General features: G+C 44.2%; 1 protein-coding gene across 7 annotated transcripts in view; it reads right to left on the bottom strand.

Annotated features, from left to right (window-relative positions):
* Positions 1-10,161: 10,161 nt before the first annotated feature.
* ABCB9 (ATP binding cassette subfamily B member 9) overlaps positions 10,162-15,824 on the bottom strand; it is a 34,603-nt gene continuing 28,940 nt past the window's right edge. For 6 of the 7 annotated variants that reach the window (XM_078848921.1, XM_073312493.2, XM_073312494.2 and 3 more), the window contains 2 exons: positions 15,558-15,694; positions 10,162-12,288 (listed from right to left, as the gene is read on the bottom strand). In XM_078848921.1, coding sequence (XP_078705047.1) covers positions 11,989-12,288; positions 15,558-15,694 — 437 coding nt within the window. In that variant the 3' untranslated portion in view covers positions 10,162-11,988. Of the gene's footprint in view, positions 13,667-15,557; positions 15,695-15,824 lie in introns of all 7 variants that reach the window. The other variant, XM_073312496.2, reaches the window with a different exon arrangement.

The following is a 15,824-nucleotide window of genomic DNA, read 5'->3' as shown; positions in this document are numbered from 1 at the left end:
GAGGAGAGACACGAGGAGGGGAGCTGGGGTTCACTGAGCGGGAGATATGAGGAGGGGAGCTGGAGGGGTCACTGAGCAGGAGATATGAGGAGGGGAGCTGGAGGGGTCACTGAGAGGGAGACACGAGGAGGGGAGCAGGGGTCATTGAGGAGGAGACACTAGCAGGGGAGCTGGGGGGGTCACTGAGCGGGAGATATGAGGAGGGGAGCAGGGGTCACTGAGGAGGAGACACTAGCAGGGGAGCTGGGGGGGTCACTGAGCAGGAGATATGAGGAGGGGAGCAGGGGTCACTGAGGAGGAGACACTAGCAGGGGAGCTGGGGGGGGTCACTGAGCAGGAGATATGAGGAGGGGAGCAGGGGTCACTGAGGAGGAGACACTAGCAGGGGAGCTGGGGGGGTCACTGAGAGGGAGACAGGAGGAGGGGAGCAGGGGGTCCCTGGGAGGGGAGCAGGGGTCACTGAAGAGAGACACTAGGAGGGGAGCTGGGGTCACTGAGGAGAGACACTAGGAGGGGAGCAGGGGTCACTGAGGGGGAGACACTAGCAGGGGAGCTGGGGGGGTCACTGAGCGGGAGATATGAGGAGGGGAGCAGGGGTCACTGAGGAGGAGACACTAGCAGGGGAGCTGTGGGGGGTCACTGAGAGGGAGACAGGAGGAGGGGAGCAGGGGGGTCCCTGGGAGGGGAGCAGGGGTCACTGAGGAGAGACACTAGGAGGGGAGCTGGGGTTCACTGAGGAGAGACACTAGGAGGGGAGCAGGGGTCACTGAGCGGGAGATATGTGGAGGGGAGCTGGAGGGGTCACTGAGCAGGAGATATGAGGAGGGGAGCTGGAGGGGTCACTGAGAGGGAGACACGAGGAGGGGAGCAGGGGTCACTGAGGAGGAGACACTAGCAGGGGAGCTGGGGGTGTCACTGAGAGGGAGACAGGAGGAGGGGAGCAGGGGGTCCCTGGGAGAGGAGCTGGGGTCACTGAGGAGAGACACTAGGAGGGGAGCAGGGGTCACTGAGGGGGAGACACTAGGAGGGGAGCTGGGGTCGCTGAGGGGAGACATTAGGAGGCAAGCTGGGTGGGTCACTGGCAATGTTCCCTCTAATGTGCGCGGGGTTTAGGATCTGTGTGTGCGCACACACACGCACAGCTTAGAGGGAACAATGGTCACTGGGAGGGGAGACACCGGGAGGGGAGCAGAGGTCAGTGAGTGGAGACACTAGGGGGAAACTGGGAGGGTCACTGGGTGGGCAGCAGGAGTCACTATGGGAGACACAAGGAGGGGAGCTAGGGGTCACTGAGGGGAGACACTAGGAGAGGAACTGAGGGGAGCAGGGGTCACTGAGAGGGGAGTTGTGAGGACACTGATTGGAACTGGGAGGAGGGTGAAGAGACTACGGGAGAGAGTTGAAGGGGTGGATTCAGGGCAGCGTTGGGGGTTTTTTGGGAGAGTGTGGTTGGGTCTGGAGAAAGAGTCACTGGAGTATTGAGGACACAAGGAAGGTGAGCAGTGGAGTTGGACAGAGTGGATCATGGGGTTTGGGGTACTCTAGGGGAAGGACTAGGCAATGGAGACTGAATTCCCCTCTTCGCCCTACATATGGTTCCTTCAGGTCAGGGTTGAGGTATGCTGACAGGGAGGAAGAAGCTTGTATTTCCCCTTCTCAAGCTGTACCTGTTCTGTGGATAACAATCTGGCGCTTTCACCAGCACTAAACTATGCCCCCGCCCCCACCCCTGCACAAATAAAAGGTACTAAGCTTTCATATTTTCAACATTACTAACCATTTAGGTCCATAACCATTCCGTTCTACTCTGCGCTGATTAGGCCTCAACTTGAGTATTGTGTCCAGTTCTGGGTGCCACATTTCAGGAAAGATGTGGACAAATTGGAGAAAGTCCAGAGAAGAGCAACAAAAATGATTAAAGGCCTAGAAAGCATGACCTATGAGGGAAATTGAAAAAAATTGGTTTTGTTTAGTCTGGAGAAAAGAAGACTGAGAGGGGACATGATAATAGTCTTCAAGTACATAAAAGGTTGTTACAAGGAGGAGGGAGAAAAATTGTTCTTCTTAACTTCTTAGGATAGGTCAAGAACCAAGGGGCTTAAATTGCAGCAAGGGCAGTTTAGGTTGGACATTAAGAAAAATGTCAGAGTGGTTAACCACTGGAATAAATTGTCTAGGGAGGTTGTGGAATCTCCATCACTTGGGATTTTTAAGAGCAGGTTGGACAAACACCTGTCAGGGATGGTCTAGATAATACTTAGTCCTGCCTTGAGTGCAGGGGACTGGACTAGATGGCCTCTCGAGGTCCCTTCCAGTTCTATGATTCTATGATATTGTAACACAGATTTTCAAGCAGAAATTCCGGCTGCAAAGGCTTATGCACATGCTCAAAGCTAAACATGTGTGTAAATATTTAGAGGATTGGGGCCTTAGGATTTATATTTAATACTAAATGATATAATGTGACCCTTAGTGTTTACATTTTGTAAATAACAATACAGGGATGGAATCAATTTTTGCTTTATAATTTTTGTTTAGTACAAAATCACAGAGTAAAATTGAAATCTATCTATGAGATTTATACCGCTGCTTATCACCATAGCAGCTGAGCACTTGTGTAAAATCAATAGCAATAATTAATTCCCTAGTAGACTTCCTGGTGGCTTTTGTACTTCTCCTTTTTGAGGTCATAAATCTGCATGGCGTAGTTCTTGGGGTTTTTTGGCGGGGGGGGGGAGAGAGTTGGTAGAGGTGTGTGAATAAAAGGGATGTTTGAACTGTGACCATTACTTATGGTGGAAAGACCTTCTCAGTGAGAAAGGCTTTGCCACCCTTCCTAAAGATGATCAGACTCTGGATTTACTTGCTCTTTATTGGAGGATTGTTCCTTAGTCAGATCCCTTCAACAGAGAATGTTTTGTCTCCAGCTCTCACATACTTTGTCCTGAGCTTTGAGATCTACATTGTCCCAGAGGAGCTCAGCTGTCATGATGATTCATAGACTGAATTTGGTCTTTTATGTAGTTGGTTCTTGGTCCATTTGGTGCTTTGAAAATTAGGACCAAAACTGGCATTGGAAGCTGACTGGGAACCAGTTGAGGGACTTGAGTTCAGGTCCATGGAGAATGTGGGCACTGCATTCTGAACTAGCTGGAGCCTGTGCATCATTTTCATGTTTAGTTTCAGATACAATGAGTTACAGCAGTGGTTTTCATCCTGTGCTCTGCAGAACCCTAAGAGTTCCAAAGGGGTCTGCACCTCCATTTGAAATTTGTTAGGGTTCTGTAAATGAAAAAAGGTTGAAAACCACTGAGTTTCAATAATCCAGACTAACATAATTACATGTAAAAAGAAAAGGAGTACTTGTGGCACTTTAGAGACTAACCAATTTATTTGAGCATAAGCTTTCGTGAGCAACAGCTTATGCTCAAATAAATTGGTTAGTCTCTAAGGTGCCAGAAGTACTCCTTTTCTTTTTGTGAATACAGACTAACACGGCTGTTACTCTGAAACCTGTCATAATTACATGTATTTTTGTTCCCCTTTTGTTTATGGCTGTACATCTGTAAATTAGGAAGGAAAACTTTACTTTAGCCACACTTCTTTACTAATTTAGCTCTTGACTGCATAAAGTCTCAGAAGAATGACCAGATTATTGTTCTCAAATCTAGATTCAGTACTCACTCATATAAAAATAGCTAATATAATATCTTGCCAAACTCTTGTCGGTGTCTACGTATTTTCCTATTAAAGAGTGGAATCACAGAACATATCCAAAGCTCTTTCTTTCATATTAAATCCAAAATTATTTAGAGACTATTAATTCAGGAAAAACCTGAAGATTTAAAGATTCAGAACCACCACACCAAAAAGTTGTGGCTCAGGTTGGAGTGTCTGCTTTAATTTTAAAATTTGCTTATTTCTTCTGATTAATATCTGTTAAGTACATATGTTAAATATTTGTATAGCAGCAACATTCTGAAATGTTTTATACACTGTGGGCAAATGTATTCCTGGTGTAACTCCATTAACATCAATGGAGTTACACCAGGAATTAATAAAAAGAAAAGGAGTACTTGTGGCACCTTAGAGACTAACCAATTTATTAGAGCATAAGCTTTCGTGAGCTACAGCTCACTTCCTCAGATGCATATCATGGAGCCTGCTGCAGTTTCCATGATATGCATCTGAGGAAGTGAGCTGTAGCTCACGAAAGCTTATGCTCTAATAAATTGGTTAGTCTCTAAGGTGCCACAAGTACTCCCGTAAAGCCTGCTGCAGTTTCCATGATATGCATCTGAGGAAGTGAGCTGTAGCTCACGAAAGCTTATGCTCTAATAAATTGGTTAGTCTCTAAGGTGCCACAAGTACTCCTTTTCTTTTTGCGAATACAGACTAACACAGCTGTTACTCTGAAACCAGGAATTAATTTGGTCTAGTAATAATTTGACCCAGGAAATTTCCAATCACGATAGTACCTGATAAAATTATGCCTAAAAATCATTTACTGGATCAATATATTTTCCAGTCTGCATATTATGTAAGTTCTGACTTCTTGGAATGCTTAGATAGAATATTTGCAGCCAAGAGGAGGGGACAAGTAGTGGTCATAAGGTCATGATCCTGGTTTTTGCCACTTTTGATGTGATGGAAGAAATACAGTTACCATATTAGGTCAAGCTTATCTCTGGTGTATCTCCATTGAAGTGTAATAAAGTTGCATTTAAATTTATTGGAGTTATACCAAGGATGAAGTTGGCCCAAGATATCCTAGCAGACACCTGAATGTATAGATAAAAAAATTATGGTCTATCATCAGTCTAATAAACATACTCAGCTCCTTGATTTGAACAATCATTAGAGAGACAAGGTGGGTGAAGTAATATCTTTTATTGGACCGACTTCTGTTGGTGAGAGACAAGCTTTCAAGCTTACACAGAGCTCTTGTTCAGGTCTGAGAAACATCCTCATCCTGTCACAGCTAAATACAAGGTGGAACAGATTGTTTGACATAAGTAGTTAACACAAAGGACCATTCAAGGTGAAGTGGCCCATTAACTTCCCTCCAGTCACTGGGAAAAAAAGAAGGGAGGGGGGAAGAAAGCAGCTGGGCAGAGTTGGTAGCAGGTTATAGATTGTTGTAGTAAGCTACAAATCTAGTGTCTCAATTCACTCTATGATTTTTAGTGTCTAGCAAAGTTATGAATTTAAACTCCCAGGCTCAAATATACTGAACAATCATTGGTTTCAGAGTAGCAGCTGTGTTAGTCTGTATTCGCAAAAAGAAAAGGAGGACTTGTGGCATCTTAGAGACTAACCAATTTATTTGAGCATACACGAGCTACACGAAAGCTTATGCTCAAATAAATTGGTTAGTCTCTAAGGTGCCAAAAGTACTCCTTTTCTTTGAACAATCATTGTCATTACTATTTATAGGCAAACCACATAACCAGCATAGCTGTAGCTCACGAAAGCTTATGCTCAAATAAATTGGTTAGTCTCTAAGGTGCCACTAGTACTCCTTTTCTTTTTGCGAATATAGACTAACACGGCTGCTACTCTGAAACCAGCATACAACATGTATGTTGTGCTTTTTGAAGAATATCTCTGTTGTGTGTATATCCTCAACAGTGGGGGATGCTACAAAAAGGGTAAATAAATGTTACTCATGAGCAATTTTCACCTGTGTGTTTACAGCTGACTGACATGAGCTGTTGCAGTACGACCTTGTTATTCAAAACTAGCAGATAGTTGCTATGACAACACAATATCACATAACATTCACACACACACACCCATCATCATGGGAAAAATAACATTTTTTAAAAGACATTTGAGGAGAAATTAAATAGATGAGGGCTTAAAAGAGACCCTCCTTTATAAAGGTATAAAGTGGGTATAACTTTATCAGGGTCACTTTATAAGCAGTATTGGGCAATGGTGTGGTTTAAGAGCGTGGAACTCTGATGTGTAAACCCAATTTTGCCACTGACTCATTGTATGATCGTCAGGAAGTTTCTCAGACTTTGCCTATTTCCTCATTTATAAAATTGGGAATTTCTTCCTACTTCATAGGGGGATTGTAAGGAATAACAAATACTTGTAAAATGCTTTGAATTAATTGGGTGAAGCACTATCAATCATTTATTATTCACATTACAACTACCTGTTTAGGAAGACTCACTAGTTTAGTTATTTGGTTTACAGTGGCATAGCAAGGCCCCAGTCAGGATCAGCCCACTTCCCCTCCCCCAGACTGCTACACCAAGTGGGAGCTATGTGAAAATGGGGGTAGCTGTGAGTCTGGTAATCCAGCCATCAGTAAATCAGTTCTTCTAATTAGTCACACTTCACATTAGTAGCTTTTATTAAATTAAAGTTTATAACCTGCTGATACATAATAGTGAAGTCATGGCAAAATTTACAGAGGGACTTGAACGCACTCATTAATGCTTAAGTACAACCAGGGGTGAAAGTAACATTCAATACTTACCAGTACGGGGGCTGGCTCCGTAAGGGGCAGGGCTGGGGGGGTCAGCATCCCCCAGCCAGCTCATCCACGCTGCCTGTCCCATGCTGCCTGGGGCTCCGGCGGTGATTTAAAAGGCCTGGGGCTCTGGCTGGAGCCCCCAGCCCTTTTAAATCACAACACCGGGGCAGCTGCTCCTTTTGGCCCTCCTGCCCCCCCCCCAGCAACCCCGGGGGGTGCAAAAGAGGCAACAATGTTAAAGCATTGCCACGGCAGCACTTTAACATCACTGCCCCTTTTGTGCCCCCCATCGGTGGCTCTGATGGGTCCCTACCGGCAGCACTTTAATGTCAGCTGAGTACAGGCCTGAGTACTTTTTATCGGTATGCCGTATCAGCTTACTTTCAACCCCTGAGTACAACCCCTTTTGCCAATAACCTTTCTACCTTCTTCGTCAGACTTGTTTAAGAGCTATAGCTCTTGGGGTGGAGTTTCTGCTTATTGTAGCTTGCTGGGTGGCATTTTAGTCACCTACAGCCCTACCTTCTTGGACACAGTTTGTGTGTAATTTAGCTTCCTAGCCAGCTGGGAGAGGCAACTGAGGTTAAAAGAGAGGTGAAATGAGACAGCAGAGTGAAGCTGCATTTTGTATAAACATGTATTCTAATCTTGACAGTTATGTGCAATTCCATTCAGTCACATTAATGAGAGATATTGAAGCAGAATGGTCTCTTGGACTGAGCAGAGGGCTGGGTGTCAAGAACTCCAGAATCTGGCCTCTTTTGGGACACTGGGAGGTACGCCACACTTATCACGAACGGTGCATGTCATGCCATCAGACACTTAGGAGTGGTTCCTGTTTATCTTTACTGGCATTACTTTTATGCTGACAGCATTTTATGAACATTACATTTGCCAACATGCAAGTTATCGAAGACAGGCTCCTTTCCTTACAGCACTCAGTTATACAACCAAAACCCACAGGTGTAGTGAAGAGAATTTCTCCCATAGCCCTTGAAAAAATGGCCTGTATATCTACCAAAGTGCTTTCTTCTGGCAAGAGGAATTTCTTTTCAGTAGAAAGGAATGAAAAGGCTCAGGCTCAAAATGAAAATCATATTGCATAGCATTTAATAAAGAATCCAACATTAGTATTAAAAAGAATCAGCATCCAACCTATTTTATTAATATTTATATTGATGTATTTTTAAACATGATCCTGGATCTCCCTTTCTCCCCTTGTATCATTTCAAGGTTATTTCTGGTACCGGTGCATATTTATTAGGTGTATCCATGTTTTGCAAGTCACCTTTTTGACAGCTTGTTTTGCCTGGAAAAACTGGTTAGTTAGTAGAAACTGAATTTGCAAATCTAATCTTTGGAGCCTATTAACCCCTGCTCTGATGAAGTGGGTTTTAGCCCACGAAAGCTTATGCCTAAATAAATTTGTTAGTCTCTGAGGTGCCACAAGTACTCCTTTTTTTTTTTTTGAAACAAAGGTACATCATTCAAGCTACCCTGTGGCTTGTTAATTTCCTTTTGTATATTTAGGAAGAGGAGCCCCCTGGAGCTTCTCTTTAGACACTCCATTTTAGTCAAAGGCTGATTCTCTCATATATCAAAATGATGTGACCATCCAGCACACTGGGGTAGAGACAGTGGTCCCAATGCTAGTTAAGAAAGCAAGAGCTGATTGTCGTCAGTACCTTGCTTCTCAGACTAGAAAGGGCAGGGTATGCTACCGAGGCAATACAGTAAGAGCCTAGTCCTGGACACCCTGGTCATCATAAATTCCCAATGAAGTCAGTGCACAAAACTTAGAAGCTAAGGCGCTCAGCTCTGAAAAACAAAGATCTCTAGCAACTCAAATATTGAAATAGAGATGCTTTGTGGATCTGCAATGTCTTCCCATACCTGTGTAACCAAACACTCCAATGCCTAACCACTGAAATAAATACATGTTCTTATTTCGGCATAGTCAGATGTATTAGAATATACACATACTGAAATAAACACAGCTGGGTTGATTCACCACACTATGTTTCCATGGTGATGTCAACAGGACATCCGCATTCATTGTCAGCGTGAAGGTACAGATGTAACCATGTGTCACTGATGCGTGGCTAAGACCACAGTATCTCACCTTGAATAGATTTCTGGAGGGGTCCTTCAGCATTTACACCAAACACAGTTGTGTTTATGCCAGAATGACCACGGCTCTTGGAATGACATGAAATAGCCGTAGGAAGGAAAGTGCTACACATGATCAGCATAGCAATTGCAATCATTCTGAACTTCTTTCCAAACCTAATTTCTTCTAGCTCTCCAGCATGTGCCTTCAGTATCAAGGTCAACAGGTTAAGTTTTAAAACAAAGTCAGCTGAGTTATGTGTGTGGAAAATAAATACCCTTTATCTTAAAAGGAGAAAACTTTTTCTCCAGGATCACATAACTCAACCCGGTCTGAACAGACAGAGTGAGGAATGAATGAGGGGGTTTAGAATAGAACAGCTATTTCAAACCTCACTAGAGCAATAGTAGAGGCACAATAAGAATAAAATACTTTGCAGACATCTTCAAAGTGTTTTGAAATGTTAACTGATACAAACATCCCTGGGAGGCAGTTATACCCCATTTTATAGATGGGGAAACACTGGAAGTTGTGAGTTCATATGTTCGTGGAAGGCAGAATGTATTATACACTTGCAGTGAGCTGTAAATATTCATTATTTAAGTACTTGCCCAAGTCAAAAAAACAGAGTCAGTCATAGAGCTGCAATTAATATCCTGACTTTTAGTCTGGGCTCACTCCAAGGCACCAAAGCTACAAGGAAATCTTAGGGATCTTAGCATAAAGAAAGATCCAGCCCTACTTGTGGTTTGACAAGATAACTAAGGATATTCACAAACCCTAACATTTAACCCTATCCAGAAAATTTGCTTTGAGTTTTTCTACTGTATAGGAGGGAATTCAGCATCTGTGGCAATGAACACCTAGAAAAGTCAAAATCTGATATTAGGTCAGACTGTTGCCATTGAGATGCCCAGTTTTCAGTTTCCAATGCATTCTTAGGACCTAAGCATCTGGAGTATTAATAAAAATGAGATTATTATAATAAGCCTGGGAACCAAGAATCCTATCTGAGTGCATTTTAACAAAGCACTATGCAGGCTCAGGTTCAGTACAGTCTTTGAGAGTGCAGGCATTGCAATGAAACGTATGACCGTTTACATACCCCATTTAATTTTTATAGGACTCTCCAGCTCACCCACGTACCTCTAGCTCTGGTTTCCAGCATCCCATTTGTAGCTGGCACTTTATTTTCTTTACCTAGGATTGTTCTAACTAGCACTGCATAGGCAAAGGCAGTGTTCTCTAGGTCCATTAACCACATTTCTCAGACTTTGCAAAGGAGTAGAAATTTACTCCACTTTTAAGGATTATTGGCCACATTTTGGTCCTAGTTACATTGATGTAAATGCAGGGTTAACTCTTACCCCTTTCAGCTTCTACATGGGGTCCATACACTGTCACACCTATACAATAATCTTCTGCAATCAGGTATGTGCCTAGCTATTTACCTTTAACTATGGAAATGTCTGTAGAACGGTACAGATGACTCTCTAGAATGAGGCAGAATTTCACAAGCACAGGAAGATAAAACAAAAGATTGTACTAGGAATGGCATCACCCTTGGGTTACCTTTGAATTCCAGGGCCCAGACTTTTATCACATTACAAAGGCTGGATACTAAAGATCGAGCTGGTCATGGGGCACATTGCGTTGTGAAATGATGAGATAATATCACACAGAAGGGCAGACATACTAACCAAATGAGACACAGGACAAAAACAAATCGTGAAGCTGGTTACACCTACTGTTAGGCTTCAGTACGACTAGCTGACGTTCAGCCTAACCTGATCCTTGTAGGTATTGCCTCATTCCCAGTGACAGGACTAGAAAGGTATGTGGTTGTATTCACAAGTTGGCTTGTTAAAAAAAACCTGCAACTTATCTGTGAATTAATCAAGCCTTGAGACATTGGGTATGAAGTTGAATGGCAGAGGTAGTACTTTATTTTTAAAGTATCCCCTTTGAGGACACTAAACAGTTTGTAAAACGTCACTTTAAAAATAAAAAACAACAACATTGCAAACAAGAAAGCTGCCGCAAAGTATTACAGAGCAGCAGCCAAACCCTGGAAAGTAATTAACTCGAGAGCTAAAGTGCTTGAGGTTATTAAACAACTGCGCAACCTGAATCAATCTTCCCTGTATGAGATACAATTAATGCTATTTTTAAAATCGCACCTTGCGGGCTGCATAAACGTTCCTGCCAGTCTTTATGGAGTTGTAGTAAGATTGGGCCAGCTCCACCAGTGTTGTATGCAGTTAGAAATGGTATTTTTCTTTCTGCCCTCCTACTAATAAATAAATAATTTAAAAAAACATCAAAGAACTAAATGTGGAATTCAGGCAGTCGGAGTTAGATTTCAAGGAATGCGGCTGTATGGATTTCTCATGCACTGACATTGCTAGCATAGCCCACAGCTGAATGGGGCCTGGGTAGGGTTTATAAAGTGCCATTATTTATATTTTATGCCTGGTTTTAGGTAATATTTCTCAACCCAGGCACTGAAATTGTGAATTTAAAAACAAGCACATTTTGAAATAAGACTGACTGGCTTTCAATGGACGATGGAGCCAGACAGAAACCAGGCTGGTGCCCATAGAAATAGAGCCATTTAAAAAAATTAACCAAGCTATGGTAAAACTTTACATCCTTTAAAAACAAAAAAATCACCAGACTCCATCAGCGATTCAGAAGGCAGGATCTGCCGGTGGGCCCCTGGCTCACTGCAATGAAGCTAATAAAAGCTCTGCATGGTAATGTTTTAGACAGGAGCATGAACCTGCAGACACTCTGTGCAGAATTCTCATAGATTTGAATAAGAGTTTTGCACTTTGGGGCTGATCCAGCTTCCATTGAAGCCAATGGGAGTCTTTCCATTGACTTCACTGAGTATGGGATTGGCACCACAGAGTGACTGCAGGATCAAGATCTTACTTTATGTTCAATGTCTTCCTACCAATTCACAAAACTACCTCCTGAAGTTCCTTAAGGGGTTTCATTCTTCCCCTCCATGCATGTGTATAACACCCATTACAATTAACAGCAGTTAAACAGACATATCAGTGGGAGAACAGACCCCATCAACTGCCTTGGGAATTGCTGACTCTAAGAAAAGAAACCCAGTAGAAATACTGGGAACTGCTAAAGATCCAACTCCCCTTAATAAACTGGGCCCATTGTTTCCCTGTTTTACTAGTCTGCCTACTGGAAGCTTAGTGTGCGTGACTAGTAAACAGGCCTTGTTCTACAGTAATGTGTCCAAGTCTGGACTACGGTGGACTCCTGTTTCAGCATCCCAACAAGGATCTTTCAAGGAATCCTTGGTGCTCTCTCACTTGTGAGCTACAGGATTGTAACCATCCTGTCTCAATCCAGAGAGAGCACGTCACACCCTGAACTCTTCATCCAGTCCTCCCGGCGGCTTCATCGAATCTCCACTGGCAGCAGCTAAGCTAGTCTCCAGATGACAGCCGTCCCCTGTGCCAGTTTCGAGCCCGAGGATCTGTCTCTGCACCAGCTTAGAATAAAGGCCGCCTTCTTCCATGAGCTCCTTGTGTGTTCCTTGCTGCACTACTCGGCCTTTGTCTAAAACAATGATGTTGTGTGCCTTCTCGACAGTGCTCAGCCTGTGGGCTATGACAAGCACAGTGTGGTTCTGCAAGTCACCATAAATTGCTTGCTGAATCTGTTTGGGGGGAGGGGGTGGGGAAGGGAACAGATTAACATACAAACGTCATTGTTATCCATGGGGGCGGGGAGGTGTATCTTTTATGACTCCTTACTAAGAAATCTGCAATAACAGGTTTATTCTCCTCGGGATACACATGGATCTATGAACAGGATATCCCATTAGTATTAATGGGAAATAAGCATGAATATCACTGGACTACTTATCCCTAAGCACTCCCTCAAACCGCTCAAAATTCAACTCACAAATTCCATCCGTGAAATGCAGCAGCTCCTGCTGCAGCCACTAACTGGTCTGGTGGGTCTAGAGATTACAGCCCTGATCCTGCAAGGTGAACTCTCATTAGGACTGGGCCCTGAATTTAGAAGCCGCTCTATAGTGGCAGGGGCTGAAAGAAGCTTGCACCTCGTGAATGCACTGGTTTGGAAAAAAGGGGATATTGGCTGGCTGAGCAACAATAAAGGCAGCATCACAAAAAACAAGACATTTGTCTTAACATAGTGAGGCAGTTGGTGACTAGGTAGGTATGTGTCAAATGGACACACCTTCTACCTGCTCGGAAACAAAGATGGCTGTAGTCCCACAGCTGTCATCATTAATAAAGCATCTGGCTGTCAGCAGTACTAATCCTGAAATGCATTCATGTTACACAAATACAAACCTGTATTTCAGTTTGACTAGAGCCAGTGTCGGCCTTTTGTATATTTCAGTGGGACTTTCAGGCAGGCCCTTCCAAACGCCCAAGTCCCATCTGTTTGTGTGTGGACATTAATGAACTCATACACATTTTTTAAGAATTAAATTTTTCCTCAGTAACCGGACTCAAAACTTCCCCTCCATCCCATGGCTGTGGAGTGTAGCAGGTGCTGCACTCCATCCTAGAGGAGGCGGCATTTCAATGGTCAGAAGTTTGTACAATTCCACGGGATAAATGTAAAGTATATTATATTAAACACCCTTCCACTGCCAGCTTCAACATTTATGAGTCAGTTTCTCTTAACCGTAGGGATCATGCTGTTTTGGGACCGGCACTGTAGACTACACACCTTGCTATAGTGCCTCATATTAAGTTACATCGTGTACTGAGATGATAGTGTACAAGTTCAAAATACAATGTGTCTGACTGTTCCTAACAATGTCCCAGGCTCCATGTACTGCACAGTAGCATCATCATGAGATATGCCCTTAGGTCCTGCTGTGAGACTTCAGCTCCACAGTCTGACTCAGATGACTGCTACCGACTGAGTCATTCCAACATGAGGTATTCAAACCAGCTGCAGTCAACCATGGATCTCAAGTCCCCACGTTTTTGCTTTGAATTGTTCAGTAGATCTGCAGTCATATTACCTCCTCAAGCTGTGATGTCATCAGATCCCTGAAAGCAAAGCAAATCTGGGGGAAAATCACTACAGTAACGTCGTCCCAGTTAACGTTGTTTCGTCGCTGATCTAGTAGAGAACATGCTCGTTTAAAGTTGCGCAATGCTCCCTTATAACGTTGTTTGGCAGCCACCTGCTTTGTCCACTGCTTGCAGGAGAAGCAGCCCGTTGGAGCGAGCTGGTGGGAGCTTGGATCTAGGGTGGGCCGGCAGCCCCCACAAGTTCCCTGTGCGGCTGCCCCCCCAGCAGGCTATCAATTGCCAGGCAGTTCAGGTGTCCCTCCCCGCATTGCCATGTGCTTCTCCCGCCCTCTGCCTTTGGGCTGCTCCCGGGAGCCTCCTGTTTGCTGTGCGGGGGAAGGGGGGGAAGAGGGGTGCTGATGTCAGGTTGTCCCCCTCCCCCCACTCCTGCACCCCATCTCCACAGAGCAGGGGGACACACACAGGACTCAGGCTGGAGGGAGCTTGCTGGCAGCAGTTGCTGTTTCAACTTGCTGATCTACTTAAAAAGGCAGTGTACTTAGAGTGGGGGTAGCATACTTAAAGGGGCAATGCACCTCTCTCTCACATGCACGCACACACACACGGTGTGTGTCTCTGATACACATGGTGTGTGTGTGTGTGTGTGTGTCTCTCTCTCTCTCTCTCTCTCACACACACACACACGGTATGTATCTCTCATACAAACACACATGCACCCCCCGGCACTTTGGAAAGTGGAGGGAGTGGTGGGCTCCAGTGGGATAGCATGGGTTCATCATCATGTTCAGTTTCCGCAGGGAATGTTTGCAGCCACTGCCATGCATCTATTGTGTCTCCTCCCTCCATTTGTGTGGTCTTGTAGAGTGTGAGGCTACATTAACAACAATGTGTTAACCCTTGGGGGCTCAGCCAAGTGCTAGTTAATCATTTAGCAGCACGGCATTCCCTGGGAAATATCCCACCCTCTAACTCCACCACCTCAACAAAGCTTCCCAATCATCATTGCTGTGTATAGTATTAAATTGTTTGTTTAAAACTTATACTCTGTGTGTGTGTGTGTGTGTGTGTGTGTGTGTGTGTGTGTGTGTGTGTATGTATGTATGTGTGTGTATAGTCTTTTGTCTGGTGAAAAAAATTTCCCTGGAACCTAGCCCCCCTATTTACATTAATTATTATGGGGAAATTGGATTCGCTTAACATCGTTTTGCTTAAAGTCGCATTTTTCAGGAACAGAACTACAGCGTTAAGTGAGGCATTACTGTACTCAGATGGGAGATCTCTATGGAGAACGTAGCTGCTGCAGAAAGTGGTGCTGGCAATTCACCAATTTTCCTTCAAGATGGCGCCAAAGCCATATCCCAACACGGTGTTAGGGGGCGCTGTGGTACGAAGGTGTCATAAGAGACTAGACAAAGGCTTTGACTGCTCACTATCCCTAAAGGCTCCCTGGATACTTTTGGCAAGAGCGGAGAGGCTCATTCTGGTGTCCTGGCTACATTCCAGCTCAGGCAATTACATTCTGTCTTACTGCAATTTCACCAGGATACAGTTTTCTCCACTCCCTGTCCTAAGCTGTTGTGTAACCTTTCTGTGCATTGTTTAACTTCTTCCCTAGGCAAAGCGATTTGTATCTAACCTGAATTAGGCTTGGTATGTTACAGATGCCGGATCATTCCCTCTGTAATGGTTACAACGTTATGTTTGAAAGAAGATAAAGCGGAAATTAGTTTCTAATTCTCACCTGCTCATACAACAATTGCCAGATGTTAAGAAGGCAACACAGTATGTCCAGACTATGCAGGCCCACCATCTAGAAATTTCAGCTCAGGTCTCTGCCCATCTGTACCCCAAGTCCAGACTTTACTCCTATTTATTTCCTGGAATAAACTGAATTAGCCCTACTAACCGTGTGTTCACTCTCTGCATCCAGGGCACTTGTGGCTTCATCTAGGATTAGGATTGGGGGGGCTCGGATCAAAGCCCTTGCAATAGCCACTCTCTGCTTCTGGCCACCAGACAGCTGGGCTCCTTTTTCACCAGCTTCTGTTTGATGAAAGGGGGGGGAAAAAGTGAGACAAAAATCAAGATGTATCACTGGATTCAGATTTCTTTCAGTACACCCCCGTGAGGTAAGGCAGTGCGATTTTCCCTATGGGGAACTAAGCTGCAGAGA

This window comes from Lepidochelys kempii, chromosome 15 (assembly GCF_965140285.1).
Source record: "Lepidochelys kempii isolate rLepKem1 chromosome 15, rLepKem1.hap1, whole genome shotgun sequence".
NCBI classification, from domain to species: domain Eukaryota; kingdom Metazoa; phylum Chordata; order Testudines; family Cheloniidae; genus Lepidochelys; species Lepidochelys kempii.
The sequence above is the reverse complement of the archived record's forward strand: the minus strand, read 5'-3'. Positions and strand labels throughout refer to the sequence as shown.